At 50.2% G+C, this 20,403-nt stretch overlaps 1 protein-coding gene across 1 annotated transcript in view; it reads left to right on the top strand.

Moving 5' to 3' along the window:
- LOC144732565 (sodium/hydrogen exchanger 9-like) overlaps positions 1–20,403 on the top strand; it is a 52,571-nt gene that overhangs the window by 7,917 nt on the left and 24,251 nt on the right. The window contains exons 2-3 of the mRNA XM_078614002.1: positions 5,440–5,642; positions 20,267–20,344. Coding sequence (XP_078470128.1) covers positions 5,440–5,642; positions 20,267–20,344 — 281 coding nt within the window. The remainder of the gene's footprint in view (positions 1–5,439; positions 5,643–20,266; positions 20,345–20,403) is intronic.

Here is a 20,403-nt window from a genome sequence, read left to right as displayed (position 1 = left end):
TTTAACTTAAAAGCAAACTTAAATGACCCACTATGATGAAAATGATGGCCACTGTTTCAAAATTCCCTCTGCGTGAACGTGAAGCAACGCATGCGAGATACACCCCTTCACAAAAAGGCCCTATTATGTGCATGCAAGATGTGGAAACCCACCCAAATATAAAGGGCCTCTTGTTTGAATGTATAAAGTGTTGGGATACTATTTCAAAATTGAAGCTCTGCTGTGTGGGCATATTGAAGAGATGGACACCCCAAGGATCAGAGGTGGGACAAAGTCATTGTTATGCAAGTCCAAGTCGAGTCGCAAGTCATCAAATTCATGACTCGAGTCTGACTCGAGTCCAAGTCACATGACTCGAGTCCACATCTCATAGGTGGGACAAAGTCATTGTTATGCAAGTCCAAGTCGAGTCGCAACTCATCAAATTCATGACTCGAGTCTGACTCGAGTCCAAGTCACATGACTCGAGTCCACATCTCATAGGTGGGACAAAGTCATTGTTATGCAAGTCCAAGTCGAGTCGCAAGTCATCAAATTCATGACTCGAGTCTGACTCGAGTCCAAGTCACATGACTCGAGTCCACATCTCATAGGTGGGACAAAGTCATTGTTATGCAAGTCCAAGTCGAGTCGCAAGTCATCAAATTCATGACTCGAGTCTGACTCGAGTCCAAGTCACATGACTCGAGTCCACACCTCTGCCAAGTATGCCTGCTCAACACTAGAGTCATTTCCTGCAAATATATGAACAGTACCAGTAAAGAGATAGGGCACCCCTTCAAATTAAAAGCACCCTTGCATGAACATGTACGAGATGGACACCTTACACTCTAGAATTGAATTACAGTATATGGACACCCGAATCAAAATAAAAGCCCCCTTTGAATGGACAATTATTGTACTGTTTAAAGTAAGAAACGGACACTTCTCAAAGTTAAAGTGCAAAAATGTGAATTAATAAAGGCACCCATTCAAAATAAAAGTCCTGTTGCACAATCATACATTCAATAGGGGCACCCCAACGAGTAACCACATAGAAAAAATGGACACCGTCAATCAAAATAGAAGCCCACGTGTGATTTGCTCTTGAATGGTGAGAAATTAGCTGGTTCATTAATTAATTTTGTGTTCATCAAACCAACTGACGTCAAACTATAAATTATTCAAACTGTTATTATTTGTATTTATTTTGCCAGATAAGGCCCACTGATCTATGTAGCTCTTTTTCAGAAGCGACCTGTCAACAGATGATAGCTCAACGAAGTGGCTTATCACGTGGAAATGTAGAGCAGCCAAATATTCTAAACGCATGTTCCTAAATGTGCGGGGGAAAACCGGAGGACCCAAATATACAGCAGCAGGCGTCAGGGTCGGCATCGAACCCACGACCTCCTTTATACCAGGCGAGGTAGTTAACATCTAACCACGGGGAGAGACACGCAAACTCCAAATATACAACAGGCGTCAGGGTCAGGATCGAACCCACGACCTCCTTCATACCAGGCGAGGTAGTTAACATCTCACCACGGGGAGAGAGAGACACGCAAACTCCAAATATACAGCAGGCGTCAGGGTCAGGATCGAACCCACGACCTCCTGCACACCAGGCGAGGTAGTTAACATCTCACCACGGGGAGAGAGAGAGACACGCAAACTCCAAATATACAGCAGGCGTCAGGGCCGGGATCGAACCCACGACCTCCTGTATACCAGGCGAGGTAGTTAACATCTCACCACGGGGAGAGAGAGAGACACGCAAACTCCAAATATACAGCAGGCGTCAGGGCCGGGATCGAACCCACGACCTCCTGTATACCAGGCGAGGTAGTTAACATCTCACCACGGGGAGAAAGAGAGACACGCAAACTCCAAATATACAGCAGCAGGCGTCAGGGTCGGGATCGAACCCACGACCTCCTTTATACCAGGCGAGGTAGTTAACATCTAACCACGGGGAGAGACACGCAAACTCCAAATATACAACAGGCGTCAGGGTCAGGATCGAACCCACGACCTCCTTCATACCAGGCGAGGTAGTTAACATCTCACCACGGGGAGAGAGAGACACGCAAACTCCAAATATACAGCAGGCGTCAGGGTCAGGATCGAACCCACGACCTCCTGCACACCAGGCGAGGTAGTTAACATCTCACCACGGGGAGAGAGAGAGACACGCAAACTCCAAATATACAGCAGGCGTCAGGGCCGGGATCGAACCCACGACCTCCTGTATACCAGGCGAGGTAGTTAACATCTCACCACGGGGAGAGAGAGAGACACGCAAACTCCAAATATACAGCAGGCGTCAGGGCCGGGATCGAACCCACGACCTCCTGTATACCAGGCGAGGTAGTTAACATCTCACCACGGGGAGAAAGAGAGACACGCAAACTCCAAATATACAGCAGCAGGCGTCAGGGTCGGGATCGAACCCACGACCTCCTGCGTACCAGGCGAGGTAGTTAACATCTCACCACCGTGACGCCCCGATGACGTCAGATCAATAACGGGGGGGGGGGGGGTGCAGAGTCCCCCCCTCCCCTCTTGAGTAGCACTGCTTGCATCATCATCCGCGCACGGATCCTCCAGCAGGCGTTCGGTTCGGGGGGGTCGGAGCGGGGGGGGTGTCCCGGTCGAGAGAGGCCCCGGGCTTTTTGCTCTCAAGCCGGCGGCGTCAGCTGATTTGGTCCGCAGGGGGATTCGCACGCGACGCGGCGATGGGTAACGAGGGGTCGCTCGGTGGCTGGTGGCGAGGAGCGGGTGGGGGTGGGTGGAGAAGTTGACCTCCCCCCCCCCTCTCCCCCCTCCCCCCCGGCTCTTTAAGGCTCTCACGCGCCTGGGGAGCACGCGCGTGGTTTTATCGGCACGGATTCTCGACGTGTCCGCCCGCAACACGCGGGGCCCTTTGTACCCCCCCCCCGCGCGCTGAGTCACGTGTTCGTGATGTACCCCCCCCCACCACTTCCTCACCACAAAGACAAAGGTCCCCCGTGTAGCCTTGACAGACTGTTTGGGCAAGTGCTGTTAGCGAGACGCGCATACAGATGTGCAACGGGCAAAGTGTGTGGCGCCACTGCACACGAGGGGGTGGGTAGTGGCCAGCACCACGCCCGGCCGCCTTTGTCTCCCCAGTGGCGATGTTTACACACCGCACCGGGTACTCATTTGAGGCTGATTCGACCTAGGGGAGGCCCAGGACCGGCTCAGATAATCGTCACCGGTGGTGTTGGCCGTGAGCGGGAATCCCACATCCACACGTCCGTGCCTTCACCTGCTGGAGCAGCTGGTTATCTCCCTCCTCCCCACACCTCGGCGGCGCGCTAACCACTACACTACCGCTCCCCACCCGAACCGATGGAGCTTCACATTACGTGGGCTCCTGTAGCCTCTCCTCGTCTCCTCTCATTTGTGCTACCCCCGGAGCGTCTCTGATCCTTTCTCTACACTATCCCCCGGCGCCTGTCTTCCTGTCTCCATCATTCTCCATTTTTGCTCGGTTCCTTTATTACAAACACACAAAACCACCGCCTCCCTTCCTCCACCACCACCATTGCATCCACGCACAACAACCAACAACCGCGTGTCTGGTGCGCACACGCGGGCGAGGAAGTCATTTCCCAAACGTGCAGGCTAAGTTGTTTATTTGCGAGACAAGCGTGATTGTGCCGACGTGCTTATTGGAGCAAAACTCTGTGTGTGTGTGTGCGCGTCTCTTATCGGCCGCTTCCACGCCACTCCTGACCCAATACTACTGAAACCCACCGTCTCATCGGGGCGCCTTGAGTTTGGCTCGGTGAGCATCACAACACATTCCGCTGAATCATGTGTACAGTGTATGAAAAATAGCAAACAGTGAGATTCCCTGGGAGAACAAACACCACTCTCTCTTCTCGGGCCCCTTGGCCATTGCCGTGTTAGTGTTTGGGCCACTGAAGCCAGACCCAACGATGATTCATTGCCAAGGAACTCCACTTGGGTCACCACATTTTCCACCCCGGACACAACCACGGAGGTCGTGGGCTTTTGATCCCGACCCTGACGCCCGCTGTAAATGTGGAGTTTGCATGCTCATCTCTCTCTCTCTCTTTCCCTGTGGTCGTGTGGATTTTTCTCCAGGTCCTCCGGTTTTTCCCCTCCACATTTGGAAACACACGTTTAGAGTGTTTGGCCGCTGCTATACATGCCCGCGTGATGACGAGCCACTTTGTTTAGCTATTATTTGCGGCCAGTCTGCTTATGAAAAAAGAGCTGTACGTTATTGCTCAGTTGGCCCATATCTGATAAAAAAAAATAAAGTTCATCGTTTAAAACCGCAACGGTCAGCACGAGCTCTAATGTAAAATACAGCAACCTGTGCAGTATTCTGTATTAAAGGTCACCACAGCAAAACTCTACCGGTACCACAGCAAAACTCTACCGGTACCAGATCTCGGCACAAGCCAAGTCCCGCTGCCACCCAATCCTGGGACTGTACGGGGTCAAACCCGGGTCAAATCCGGTACAGGTGGCAACTCTCGTCCTCCATGCAGGACTCTGGTTTAAACGTAAGCCAACATGAAAAGCCTCACATATTTCACTGCCCACCCCCCTATATAATAATTCGGCGTAATGGGGGGATGGGGGGTGCAGCACTAGTAGTCCCGATGAAGCAAAAGAAATGACAATGCAAACAGTATGTGTGTGTAGCGAACCGGACACTTAAAAAGGGGAAATAAATAATTGGCGACGTTTCGGCCACCGGCCTCTCTTCGTAGCACGTGAACGGTGCTGTTATGCGCTGTGAAGAAGGGCCATTGATTGGAACGTCACCCAATTGTACTTATAAAAAAAATTAAGATCCACACGTGACCGTGTTGAGCTTTTGTTGCTGTGAACTGTTCTTGTGCACCACTGCCAACGCAGCAGCAGCAGCCCATTCTGTGTCTAAACGAGGCGATTGAGATTTTAGTTTTGTTTTTATTTATTACTCGGATGATGGTGGTCCAGTTTAGCCAGCTGCCCGTCTATTTTACACGGGAGATCCGTGGTGCTGCGTGCGCACAGCAGCAGCAGCAGCAACAACGGAGACAAACACATCAACATTGCAGTGAACGAAGGAGTAACACAGGAGGGTCCCTACAAGAGATATTGGCCCAACGAACAATCGAGGAGATTGGGGCGCATTCGCGGTCGACCGACGTACGGCTCGGGCGAAGGAGCAGAAGAGGCGCCGTCCGATTCCCTTCCCCGCGTGGTCGGTCGACTTCGCCCCGGGTGCCCGTGGCCACGTGGGCACTGATGTCACGGAGCCCCGGACTCTCGACGAGTGAGGAGCAGCCTCGCAGCGTAAAACCGCGGACACGGTTCAATCCGCAACAGAGATTACAATCCGCCCAAGGATAATCGAATTCCCCTTTGCCACTCCCCCTTTCCCCCCCCTCCTTTGCCCCCCGCCCCCAGGCCTGCTGGTAGGCGTGACTCTCCGCTATGCGTCCGTCCCGGGCCCCCCCACGCCGCCCCCCCGACTGGACTGCCCGCTGGTGGACGGGGGGCCCGACACGCTGGTGGTGAATGCGAGTGGCCAGCTGCTCGAGTACACGCTGCGCAGGCGCGTCGGCCCCGACTCCGCACCCGGGCACCCCGAGAACCAGCTGCTGCAGCAGGTGAGGGGTGGAGGTGGGGGGGAGGGGGGGACTAGCTGCTGCAGCAGGTGAGTGGATGGGGGGGGGGACCAGCTGCTGCAGCAGGTGAGTGGATGGGGGGGGGGGGGGGGACCAGCTGCTGCAGCAGGTGAGTGGATGGGGGGGGGACCAGCTGCTGCAGCAGGTGAGTGGATGGGGGGGGGGGACCAGCTGCTGCAGCAGGTGAGTGGATGGGGGGGGGCAGCTGCTCCATCAGGTGAGGGGTGGAGGTGGAGGGGGGGGGGCAGCTGCTGCAGCAGGTGAGGGGGTGGGAGGAAGGGCACCCTGAGAATCTGAAAATTGGTACTTACTGATATTTACCTGAGACAATACCACAAATCTTATTATTAATTAATAATAATCTTATGATTAATTATTATTAATGGAGGGCCTCATTTTAAAATCTTGATATTGCAGGAACCCCTCCCCCTCCCATTCGCCCCCCCCCCCCCACCCTTTGGGAAGATTATTGACCTGCCCAGGATCTTCAGCATTATTTCTCCATGTAAAATAAACATGGACTGCTGTCCGTCCGCTGTGTTTATGGGAATTACCTCCCATAGTCTCTATGGCCAAGTCCTTCTATCCTTGTTAAAATCAACAAACGTATCAACTGCCATCACTTACACCTTCAATAGTGCTGTCCGTGGCTGGCAACTTGGCATTTTGGGTCTTTTTGAACCCGTGCTAAGCAACCATGATTTATGTATACAGCATATCTACATGTCCTTGCCCCACACCTCCGATTAGCACGCTTGGCTACGTACGGTGCAAAAGAAGTTCAACATGCATACATTGTCATGACCTTTCTGTCCGCTCATTCTGTTGGAGGATGAAGAAGTAGTACTAGCCCGCCTACCACATGAGGAACGAACACAGACTTCTTGTGTGGCATCCTTCCTCCCTCACAACCGTTACTCACGAGCCTTCACCGTAGAGCACATGAAGTGTTGCATACGTCGATTCAACAAGCCTGGCTTTTCAAACGACAGGATGTCAGTCCCCAAGTTCTAGATCCAAATGTTTTTCAATGTTTATCCCGAACCGGAGAAGACCGGGGTCTCGTTTCATTTGCCAGAGTGACCCGGGACCACAAAATAAATAAATAAAATGTCAAAATGCAATCACGAAAAAAAACCAAGCAGAGCAATGAAGCGAATGGAAGTCAGAGCAAAAATGAGCTCATCGAAATTCAAGCAAAGATCAACCGCTTTACAGAAAATATCGAAAACAAAGTAGAAACATAATCAGTAGTAAGTAAAATAAAACAGGTTTTAGTGCAGGTGATAGCAGCGGGCATCATTCGTGTGAAATGTATCACCCCCCCCCACCCAAAACTATGACGAGTATTCAAATATACCAGCTGGCCGCACGTTCGTGTACACAGCAGGGAGGTAAACCCCCCATCCCACCAGCCTCCGAGCCCCCTAGACCCCACCTCCCCCACCCCCAAAAAAAGAAAATGCCACAACTGAAAAAAAACCGCGATGGATCCGCGCGAGATTTTTATTTATTTATTAAATAAGGTGGAACAAAAACAAATGAAATCGTTATGAGTACATGGCCCCGGCGTGTTTGTGGAAGGGCATTCGCGAATAACAACGGCGGCTGGCGGCCGAGCAGAACGTTCGACCCTCGTGACTCCGCAAAGCAAATCGCTTTAGCGCCGGCAAAACGCAGCGAAGAAATGAGACCGCGGATCAGAGAGGGCTTTCACGGAGAGGCAGATTGGATTCGTGAACACCACCGCCACTACCACCCATACCACAACCCCCCCCCCACCCACCCGTCATACGTGAGACAGGGCGGCTGGGTCTACCGGAGCTGCAGTGGTGTGCCCTGCCCCGAAAACTGGAATGCGATTCAAAGAAGGAAATTATAGTTTGCGGCGCTAAAAAATAAATAATACTGACAAGGTTACAGCACGTCGGCGTGTGATTTTAATGCTGCCCAGGGAAATGTACTTTTTCGTATATCAAATGATAAAATATATCTGCGCCAAATAAACTGGGTCGGTGCGGCGTTGGCGCGTTTGCGATGGGCCGGCGTGCGTCCTGGTGCCGGCGATCCGCGGTGAACGCACAGAATTACGAGGTGATGGATCTGGTAGCCCCCACCACCCGCGCCCCCCCCCCCCACACACCCAGGTCCAAACATTAAATTGTACTTTAATTCATTATCGAGCCGGGGATAATAGGGAATAAAGATCACGCACAGACGCGCACGCGAACGTAACGGATATACACACGCACAAAGACAAAGGCCCCTTCTGCATAGCCTGAAGAGTCTGCTGGCCCAAGAGAGGGTGGTGGTGTGGACAACACCACACCCGGCCACCTTTGTCTCTCCATTGCCGTTGTGTATTTACACACCACACCCGGTACTAACTGATTGCTAAATTGACCTATTTGAAGGGCCAGGACAGGTTTAGATATGTCACCCAAGTTGGCCATGAGCGGGAATCGAACTCAGTTTTGCAGTTAGCGCGCTGTTCTACGACGCCGGAGACCGACGAAGGTTGTGTTGGCCACAGTAGGTCCTCACTAACAGCACTTGCCCCAACAATCTGTGAAGGCTCCACTGGGGTCTTTGTATTTGTCTAACAGGTAAACACACATACAAGGCGCACATACAGATGTACAGAGACAAAGTGTGTGCCGCCACTGCACACGAGGGGGTGGGTGGGTGGCCAGGACCACGCCTGGCCACCTTTGTCTCCCCAGTGGTGATTTTTACACACTACACCAGTTCAGATAATAGTCACAGGTTCGTAGCTCAGCGCGCTAACCGCTGCACCACCCCTCCCCACAAACATACAGACACGCATCCACACCCGCACAGACACTCGCGGGCACGCATGCACATTCATTCCAGACACATTCACAGGAGCAGACACACACATGCACACACAGATTAACACTATCAGAACACACACAAATACCATGCCGAGACCATCAAACACTGCAACAGCTGTCCAATTTTAATAGCATTCATGGCTCAATGAGCTCAGTTTTTATATTATAGAATGTTCATGTAAATTATTATCTAGGAAAGCCCCGCTGAGTATTTTATTAGAAAAGCTCCTGCAATTGGATGATTGGCCAATTCATATTTAAATAAAGTGTTTCGATTCGTCATGGATTTTTTTTTGGATGGGTTAGTGCACGTTATGATCTGGCCAAAGATCTCGCGCACAGACGCACACGCGTAAGATCCCCCATCACTTGATTTGAAGCTTTCGTGACTGCAGGAATCCATCCTCTTTGGTTCTTTCGGTAAAGTCACGTAGTTGGAAATAAAATCAAACAAATAACGACGTTTCGAACGCAACACAAGCTTGCGACGTTTCGAACGCAACACAAGCTTGCGATCGAAACGTCGTGATTTGTTTTATTTTTCTTCTTGGTTCTTTCGGTAAAGTCACGTAGAATGGAAACAATAAAAATAATAAAATAAAACAGCGTCTGAATGACGCTGTCTCCCCGACAGACCTGGTCTTCACCTGATGACGGCTGCTTGCGTTGTGGCCGAAACGTCGTGAGAATTATTTAATTATGTTTTATTTGATTATTTTTATTGTTTCCATTCTACGTGACTTTACCGAAAGAACCAAGAAGATGAATCCCTGCAGTCACGAAAGCTTTGAATCGAAATTGTTTTATTTTATTTCTAACTACGTGACTTTACCGAAAGAACCAAGGAGTATCCTCCACCACCTTCAACGTAGCGTTTAACGGGCCAGTTGTTATTGTATCAGCTCGTCGGCAACGTGCAAATCACTGGGGCTATTCGGTCATACTTCACCGCACTGGTCAGGCACAAGTTGATAAAGACGGGGAGCGTAGACTTCGGAGCGCAAAAGTGCGGTGAAACAATTTAAAGCATTTTGCTCAGCTGCCCTCTGCTAACCCACAAAGATTGACGTTGCCGGTCCGTTTGTCGATGCTTGAACCCAGTGGTGGCGATGTTAATCTACAAGCAGGCCCGGAGTAAGGTTCTTGTAGGCCCTGTAGGCACTTGTGTTTCGTAGGCCTTCAGTGATCACTTTATGCATAATTGGGTTTTTACCCTTCTATCTGGCAACAAAACTGACACCTTTTTACAAGGAGTCATGTTTGCATAGACCGCAATACCTGCAGTCATAATACAAACAAAAGACATAACTCTGATAATGTGCACTGTCCTGGAAGTTGATTGGTCCACACCCGAGACAGCTTTCCTTAGAGCCTAGTCTCACATGGGTTGGACCAGATGACGCCACTTTATGCAGTTGGCACTGCTGCCTCCTCGTGTTACTATGACCGCTGCTTGCTTCACGCGGTACTTTGTCCATAGGACAACAACGATCGTCTTCCCGTGCACTCCTGTCTATTGAGAATGAGATTGTGCGGGGAAAAAAAACACAATTTGAAGATGTTATTTGCTAATTTTGCAATGAAAAAAATCTCCAAAAATTCATCTCAGGTGTTCATTTCTCTCACCTTATGGAAAAACCCCGATTAACATGACTCCAGCTCTTTATATATACATTGTGTCTATCCTTGCGATATATTTATTGAAGAAGATCCATTTTTTTCACACAGTTTTCGTAGGCCCTAGGCACAGTGCCGACTGTGGCCTATTGGATAACACGGCCGTGTGCACAAGTGCCGGTATGTGGGCCCTGCAGCAGTGCAGTGCCTTCACCGCCGTCATTTCCACCTCTGCGGAAATGTCACGCACACCCGAAGGAATAGAAACCCATTTGAAATGAGAGGCATAACCCCACTCGTTTCAACCGCCGCTTGTACCCCACACACACGATACAATTACAGGCCTATGTCGCCTGCCATGCGTGGTGGTTGCTCGTCCAAGCGACGTCCAGATTCAGACTTTATTTCAGACGGTAAGGACCCGCCCCTATTCACTGGACGAAGAGCTTTGTAGCTCATCGGATTCCTCCAGTGTGAATAAATATTCTGATTTGAGCTTGCGCAGTTCACAGCTACCAAGGACGATGGAGTCGTGGGGGTTGCTTCACCATACTTCACCATGATGGACAACATTTTGGATTTTTAAAAGGAAGGGGGGCAGTGCCCAGGACCGGTTCAGAAATCACTCAACACTGATGTTAGCCGTGTCCGGGATTCCAACTCGCGTTGCGGGTGTTCGTGGCGTTGCGTGTTGACAGCAGCACCACCGCTCCAATGGATGCTATACAAATTTGAATTACTATTAGTAGTTGCAGATTGCATCGGTCGTATTATTTGGCTTTTGTTATTGGTCCGTGCAGTGTGGGGCATTGCATTGGTCCGAATGGGTTTCGTTATCTCTTGGCCTGCTCCATCTATTAAATGCAATTGCCCGTGTTCTGGTATCATTGCGAGCGCAGCGCTGTGCTTTATCGCACTTAAGCGAGCTGCATTCCAATTAGGGAGAGGTTATTGGAGCGGTGGCACAGTGGTTAGCACACTGCGCTGTAAGCCCGATGACCCAAATTCCGTCTCAATCCACGGCTAGGGACATTGGCGAGTGAATACCAGAACTGGACCTTTCCTGGATCGTCTCAGCATTCACTGCGGACCCGGTGAAATGCGTAAAAAAGAAAACACGCTAGCACTGGGGAGACAAAGGTGGCCGCGCATGGTTCTTATACCTAAACGGATTCTGGCACCTTTCCACAACCAGCACTGACCAGTGCGGTGAAGTATGGTCAAACAACCCCCATGGCCGGCAGTGGATGCCTTCATCCAGCAGCCGATTGATAAAGGACAGTAAGTGATTAACAGTCGTGAGCAGAGAGCTAATGGTTAACTCTACAAAAGCCACGTGACATTGTGATTGTTCAGAGTGTGTACGCAGCATCTGCAGCCTCGACTCACTCGGGCATCTTGGCTGCTTTTAATAATGTCCCATGCAATAATCTGCCTTTCTCAATCCCGATATGTAGTTATTTATATCCCGTAGTAATAATAACAGATGCGTGATTGGGTGGGGATGTAGATAGCTGGGTGGCTCGATAGATGGGTGAGTAGGTAGGTTTGGTAGCTTGGTGGGTGAGAAGGTAGGTAAGTGGATAGTGAGCTGGGTGGGTAAGCAGACAGGCAGGTATGTAGGCACTTAGATATTATTTCACTTCGTATTTATTTGAGTAACGTTTCATGGAATTATATCTGCAGCAAACTGAATGGACGTCAACAAAATCTATTTCCATTTTCCAACCGGATATCCCCGTACACATGTAAACTCTGTGGTTGGTAACATTGCAACTATACTCTTAGGTCTTTTTGGTAAAGTCACGTAGGTAAAAAATAAATAATAAAAATAATATAAGAAATAATAGAAATAAAATAATAAATCACGACGTTTCGGAGGCAACACAAGCTTCCGTCTTCAGGTGGAACAGTCGCAGCACAATTATTTATTATTATTTATTTCTTACCTACGTGACTTTACCGAAAAGACCTAAGAGTATGAATCCTTGCAGTCACGAAAGCTTCAAATCTAGAATACATTACTCGGCAGTGGAGACCCTTTTGCCGCACACTTAAGATTATCTTCATAAGGTAATGCCATTCTCATTATTATCATTATTACTATCAGGCTGGTGGAGAGAGATATTGGTCTACGGTGAATCGTGTTGCCTGGGGACCCCCAATGCCCCTATGCCTTCCCATCTCCCATTGTTAAACGGGCAAATTGACGGAGGCCTAGATTGCACCTGTGTTGCATTATTTACTAGACACGTGCCTTTGTTAGTTTGCTGGCACAGAGACGAGGCGGAAATACGTTTTAGAAATGGCGAGCAGCCCGCACGAACTTTGGACGTGAACGTCCCTTCCTTCCCTCCCTCCCTCCAGCCAGCAATACTTAAAAAAAATGCAATATGAAATAGGCGGCCGAGATATTAACCACAACATTACCTAACGTAGCCGTGTAACATACGTGTAGCGCTTATCACGGAGAGAAATGTTTGATTTATTTTTTACTCGGCAAACGATCTTGTAAAATAAAAACAAATCTTATTATACAGGGTGTTTCAAAGATATGGACCCGATTTGCAATCGCTATATCTCTGCAACCACGAACCGCCCATGAATGAAACTCTTACCATTTGAAATGGCGTAGCATAGAGAGGGCGGGGCATAGAGAGGGCGGGGCATAGATAGGGCGGGACATAGAGGGGGCGGGGCATAGAGAGGGCGGGGCATAGAGTTTCAAATGATTACTGCTCGATGCCTCTCCCAGCGCACAAACAGCCCCTAGCCTCAGTCATTGGCGAGACACGCTGCCTCAACGTTGGATAGGTCGCACGTGACCCCAAGACTTGGCACTACACTCTTGGCCCCCACGATCCCCAGACGTCACCACACCCTGCGACTGTTTTTGTGGGGATACGTCAAAGACCGTGTTGTTTTTGTGCCACCATTAGCGACTAATCTGGATGACCTCAAAAACAGAATCACGGCAGCGGTGACTTCAGTGGAAGAAGACACTTTGAGAGGCGTTTGGGACGAATTCAACTATCGTTTCGATGTTGTCCGTACAGCAGGTGGAGGGCACATTGAACATTTATAAAATGGTTAGTAAAACTTGATAACTCATTAAACCGTTTGTAACTTTTTGTGTCATTGTGACATGTTGCCATCGTGAAACATACTGCTTTGAAATTGGGTCCATGAGTTTTAAACAGCCTGTATATTGGGGTAACCGTCCTGTGCTTGGGGGCGCAGTACAGTTGTGTGCACTTTCATACCCCTTCTCGTCACACCTGGTTATAATAATACTAACTATTATATTCCTTGGGTCTTTCGGTCATCATGATGACGACTGCTTGTGTTGCGATCAAAACGTCGTGATATTTTTTTTTTATGATTTTCATGTCTACGTGGCTTCAGCGAAAGACCCAAATAATATTAATTCCTGCAGTCACGAAAGCTTTAAGTCAAGATTCAATACTCACTATTATTAAAAATTTCTATGATTTAGTTCGTTTTAGAATGAGCTGTTAGCCCCTGCTCTGGAGGGGTGACTTCACATTTCCTGGAATCTTTGTATTAAAACCACTGAGAGCCACAGACCCGCACCCCGTTCAGCACTTCACATGCTGGTTCAGCGTTTCCTGTTGTGCTGCATCGTGTTCGACGCGGCTCCCACCAAGGTACACAACACCACGTGATGTCGGCAACACCGCCCCACACCACCGCCAGTAACACTGCCACCACCACCGCCATCCAACAGACAGAGATCCCCCGTATAGCCTCAGCAGGTTGTTGGGGCAAGTGCTGTTAGCGAGCACCTATGAAGGCCGACACGGCACACGACGGGGTGGGTGGTCAGCACAGTGGCGATGTTTACACACCACACCAGGTACTCATTTGAGGCTGACCAGTTCAGATACTCGTCACTGTGTTGGCCGTGAGTGGGAATCGAACTCGCGTCGCCGGGTTCGTAGCGCAGCTGCAACCAGCACCATAATAACCACCATTACCATCTTTGCCATGACCGCTGCCACCATCATCAACACCACCCTCACCACCACCGCCATCACCATCACCACCTCTAGATCCACGAGCACCACAATAACCACCATTACTATCTTTGCCATGACCGCTGCCACCATCATCAACACCACCCTCACCACCACCGCCATCACCATCACTAGACCCACGACTGCTTCCACCACCACCACCACCACCACCAACCACCACCATCCACTGAGACTGCACTGACAAGGGCCCTCGAAGGTGACGGTCTCTCTCCATCTGGGGCCTCCAGTTCAATCGTCACGCTCCGCGGCCTAGCCATCTACGCTGCCTTCGACATCGTGCACCACCAGCCTCTCCTCATTGCCTCCTGGAAACTGACCCTTGGTATCGGTGGACCTGCGACTCACCACCTCGAGGCTCTTCGTCATTTATTTCCACTCATCGCCACCGAAATCGCCAATACCATCGCCTACAGCGTGGTCGGGTCTCACCTCCACTATTTCAACTCCACCTTGCCCATTGTTTTCACGACCATCTCGCCCGTGTCCTCCTACTCGGTGACATTCCCTCACCTCCCTCCGCTGGCTTCCCACCATCGCCAGCAGGGGACAGCTGCAAGGTCTCCTTGCCTCCACTCTCGGTCGTCCGCCGAATCCCTTCCTCGCTGCTCTCAACCTGCACTTTACAGCCAGGAGCGTCCACGATGGGGGGTGCGGTGCCCGGGTCAACTCACACCGTGTGGGGCACCCCCGTGCCCCCCACGACGCCTTTAAACTAAACCAGGAGTATAACATCTGACAACGTGACGTCAAAGCGCAAGGCCCCCCCCCCCAAAGCGTGGGGCCCGGGGCAGTCGCCCCAATTCACCGTACCCTGGGGACGGCTCTGCTTGCATCTCGCGGTGGAACTCTCTGCCGCAGCAGAGTGACTCACAACCTCCTCCTCAACCTCTCTACACCAAGGAGCAGAACCATGGTCGCTGGCAGGCGTCGTTTCTCCGTGGCATCCCCGCTGCTGCTGCTGCTGCACGCTCGCAGAAGAATTCGCTGTACACCGACTGTGAAGGGAATCCTATAGGCCACCACCTCTGTCGCCTTCGCGCTCTAGCGACGCCGAGGCTGGCTCCACACCTCAAGAGAGCCGCGGTCAATTATGCCCCTGAAATAATGTACACTTTGTAAATTCCATCGTTATCACTACCGCCAGACACCACGCATCCCACCTACAAGGATCCCCCGCGTCACTGTCGGGGCAGCCGGCGTGTTGCCCACGTCCAGTGCGTGCCAGGGTCGCGATAAGAGAGCCCGTGGCGCTTCCTGCCACACACACCCACAGACCACCACCACCATAACCACCAAAACAACAACGCTCTCGTAGTGGAGCCGATCGACTGTACCGGGACCACGCACCCATTCACCACCACCATCACACCACCACCATCACACCACCACCATCACACCACCACCATCACACCACCACCATCACACCACCACCATCACACCACCACCATCACACCACCACCACCATCACACCACCACCATCACACCACCATCACCACCATCACACCATCACCATCACACCACCACCATCACACCACCACCATCACACCACCATCACCACCATCACACCATCACAATCACACCACCACCATCACACCACCACCATCACACCACCATCACACCACCACCATCACACCACCACCATCACACCACCACCACCAAACCAACAGCAGCAGCAACACTCTGATTGTGGAGTGAAGCTGGAGTAACGGGGTCACACACCCAACAACCACTGCCCACGGAGCTCATGGTCCACCCTAAACAGCATCCGCACAGACCATGGCAGATGCGGATACCTGATGCACAAATGGGAAATTGAAAACTGTCCCAGTGTGCGACTGCGAGCATCCAGAACAGACTGTGCACGGCATATAACGAGGCAACCGCCCGATACACGAACACGAAGGGAGTCATCACGGCGCTCCGGCTCCTGTACATCAGCAGACGTACAGAAGAAGAAGACCACCATCACCAGCACGACCACAACAACAACTCAGTCGTTGTACACGCCGCACACACGTGTAGCCATTTTCTTATCCACTGCTAGATGAGAACCACGGGGGGGCTCTTTGAGCATGCTTCACCGCATAGGTCATTGCCGGTTCGGGAGCATAGAATAACGGCACCGCACAGTACAACATTTGATTATTGTTCCACCATTGGAATCTCATTTGCCAGTAAAAAATATGATAATTGGTTTTTACCCTTCTATCTGGCAACAAAACTGACACCTTTTTTACAAGGAGTCATGTTTGCATAGACCACAATACCTGCAGCCATAATGCAAACAAAAAACATAACTCTGATAATACATGCACTGTCCTTGAAGTTGATTGGTCCACACCCGCCAAAAGGCGTCATCTGGTCCAACCCATGTGAGACTGGGCTCTAAGGAAAGCTGTCTCGGGTGTGGACCAATCAACTTCAAGGACAGTGCATAAATGATCAGAGTTATGTTTTTTGTTTGCATTATGGCTGCAGGTATTGTGGTCTATGCAAACATGACTCCTTGTAAAAAAGGTGTCAGTTTTGTTGCCAGATGAAAGGGTAAAAAAACAATTATCATTGATTATTGCTGTTGTGTTGTTGTTGTTGCTGCTGCTCCACGCTGCAGTTTGTGCGCGCTGATGGTCACCAATCCGAGCACTATCAGGGCCCTCAAGAAAAGTCCCGCACGCCTCCTGAGATGGAACACTCCCAAGGGACGATAGGCGTGTCGTGAAGTATGGTCAAACAACACCCGAGGCCTTCATCCAGCAGTGGATTGACAAGGACGTGTGCCCATTTCGCTCCCAATTAATTATCAAGCGGGATCGCGGGATGGGGCAGGCCACGCTTTCCCACCTGATGATGGACGCTTGTGTTGCGCCCGAAACGTCGTGATTTATTTTATTGTATTTTATACCCACGTGACTTTACCGAAAGAACCAAAGAGCATGGATACCTGCAGTCACGAAAGCTTCACATCAAGATTAAGTACTGTACTCTATCTACAAATGCGGCCGTTGTATTTGGTTCAATCTTTATTTTAGGTGCCAATGTCGTCCTCAATATAGCAGGCACCGGCGCACACAATGCTTCAAGTTGCCGTTGTCATGACCACCCACCCATCGTTACCATGACCCCCCTCCTCTGCATGCGTGTATTGCACGCACATCCAGACACATCGTAAAGAAATAGCTTAACACCCGTCAAAGAATAAAATATCTACGGTGTTGTGTTCCTGAAATCCCCCCCCCCCCACTTGCACAACATGCTAAGCTTCTGTGCCCTGGCACAGGAATTGAGGTTTTCTATCGGATATCCGTTGCGCAAGAACACGCAAACTCGTCGTGCCTGGCGCTCTCGTGTGCAGTGTGTCTGTGTGTGTCTGTGTATGTGTGTATCTGTGTGTGTGCGTCTGTGTGTGTGTCTGTGTGTGTGTCTGTGTGCGTCTGTGTGTGTCTGTGTGTGTGTCTGTTTGTCTGTCTGTGTGTGTGTGTCTGTGTATATGTCTGTGTGTGTGTGTCTGTGTGTGTGTGTCTGTGTGTGTGCGTCTGTGTGTGTGTCTGTGTGTGTGTCTGTGTGTGTGTGTATGTGTGTCTGTCTGTGTGTGTGTGCGTCTGTGTGTGTGTCTGTGTGTGTGTGTGTCTGTTTGTCTGTCTGTGTGTGTGTCTGTGTGTGCACTTATAGTGGGGAGCGGTGGGTGTAGTGGTTAGCGATGCGCTGCGCTACGAACCCGGCGACCCGGGTTCGATTCCCGCTCACGGCCAACACCGGCGGTGACGATTATCTGAGCCGGTCCTGGGCCTCCCCTAGGTCGAATCAGCCTCAAATGAGTACCTGGTGCGATGTGTAAACATCGCCACTGGGGAGACAAAGGCTGCCGGGCGTGGTGTTGGCCACTCACCCCCTCGTGTGCCGTGCCAGCCTTTATAGGTGCTCGCTAACAGCACTTGCCCCTACAGTCTGTTAAGGCTACACGGGGGGTCTTTGTCCTGGGCAGTTGGAGGCAGTCGCCCTCCAACAACAACGGAGGGCAGAGGAGCGACGCTCACAACAACGTGCAGAGCGCCGGGTGGATAAAGTGCAGCAAGTTGGCACAGTAGGGTGTACAGCTGGTGCATCTACCAGTCATCTCAGTCGGTCAACCCATGGCATCTGGGTTTGTCCCGGGACCTCCTGTCAGCGAGCCTTCGACACTTCACGTGGCCTCAAAGTGCACCTGGCCTGGCACAGGCGCCGTTGTGAAATCACCGTCACTTGATGGCGAATGGCGGGGTGTTGGTATTGGTGTGTGTGCGTGGTGTCACCCGCAAACAGAAATTAGTTAAAGGAGCAGCCCTGAAATTCCTTTGTCCGGGGCATGGGACAAGATTGTTCTTCCCTGCCTGGTACATCACAATGTACCAGGACACCCCTTGAAGCAGATACTTAAAGCACAGGCTTTCCTGCCCAATTAAAGATTATTATTATTATTAAGACAATTGTTTTACGTAGGTGCTATGAAGCAAGACAATTGCACAAAACGTATGACGCACGGCACAATATATATTTTTGCCTTTTAAGGCCGCGGTGTTTATTGACAAACGTGTTGAGTTATTTAAAATAAAACAATATACAAATGAAGATATAGGCCCCCATGCCATCGTCTTCTTTCCACATGAAGGCTAAAAATGTGGACGGACAGATGGTAACGCAGGGGTGGGAGTGTAAGGCAGATTGCCAGCTTCTTCACTTTGCTACTTAAATTCTCCACGACGACATCGGGTACCGTAGCCAACAACATCAGCCGCAATTCAAGCGTCGGCCGTCAAAAACCGCTCCTCGGATGAGCACGATGGGCTACGTACGGTGTAAAAGAAGTCCTGCACGCGCACGTGCGTACGCGCGTGTGTGCGCGCACGCAAACAAGAGCTATAGCAGAATTCACGACAGACACAAAATCGCATCGTGTCAATACTCGGAGCACTTAACATTTGTTTAAAGATTAACTTTGTGTCATGTGCCCCCCCTCCTCCTCCTTCAAGTCTTCATGCCCCCCCTCCCACCCCTCTTTTAGGGCAAGATCACACTGCAACGTTGACTTGGATGGACCGGAGTGGTTTATTGTCATTGTGACGTCGCGATACGACTGGCTCGTGCCTGTCGAATGATTAATTTTACAAGACGGACAAAGTTGTGTGGGTTCTATGCGTTTGGTTAGGTGGCTAAAGGATGATTCAATTTGCAGCATTGTCATAATATGTAACCACTGTAAAGGTTCAACGCCCATTAAAATACAATCCCTGTTCTAGATTTGAAGCTTTCGTGACTGCTAGAGATTCATACTCTTTGTTTTTTGTTCGGTAAAGTCACGTAGGTAAAAAATAAAATAAATGAAAACAACTAAATTAAGTCACGACGTTTCGGTCGCAACACAAGCGTCCTTCTTTAGGTGGGGACAACGTAGCGAACACACAAGCGCTTAAGTGTGCGACACACTTAAGCGCTTGTGCTTTCGCTACGTTTTCATTTATTTTATATTTTACCTACGTGGCTTTACCGAAAAAACACAGTACATTCCTTGTGTTGAATCGGGCATACGAACATGATTTGTGATGTTTGGAGGGGTGGTGTCGTGGTTATCTCCTGCTACACTATCAACCTGGCGACCCGAGTTCTATTCCCTGTTATGGTTCACATCAGTGGCAAGAGATTTCTGAACCGGTTCCTGGACACTGCTCATTTTGTAACAACTTGCAGCCACCAGCGTGGTGAAGTATAGTTGAACAATCTCCATGCCAGACACAGTTTTGAGAGGCCTTAATCCAGCAATGGATTGACAAAAGTCGGTAGATCACTATTTTAATCATTAATGAAATCTCAGTGTAGCCAACATTGCGTTCGTGATTAATAACTACAATGATTTACAGCCTGTTTGAGACAGCTTTGGGAGGATTTCGTCCATCAATGGATTGATCATGTCAGATGATGAACGATGCATTAAGCCTTTTGCATTGGCTTGCAAAGGACTTCATCCAGCAGTGGAACGATCATCATTGATGCTGATGATGATGAATAATCCCTCATGCCCTTGTCTTTTTAATTCTCGTTTCAGGCGACCTTTGACCCAGAAGTATTTTTCAACGTATTGCTCCCTCCAGTAATCTTCTACGCCGGGTACAGCCTCAAGAGGGTACGTCACATTAACCTCCGCTCTTTTCCTGCAATACACAGAAAACCTGTACAACAACA

Source organism: Lampetra planeri, chromosome 43, assembly GCF_965212315.1.
Source record: "Lampetra planeri chromosome 43, kcLamPlan1.2.h2, whole genome shotgun sequence".
Taxonomy (NCBI): domain Eukaryota; kingdom Metazoa; phylum Chordata; class Hyperoartia; order Petromyzontiformes; family Petromyzontidae; genus Lampetra; species Lampetra planeri.
Note: the sequence above shows the minus strand (reverse complement) of the source record. Positions and strands in the feature narration are given on the sequence as shown.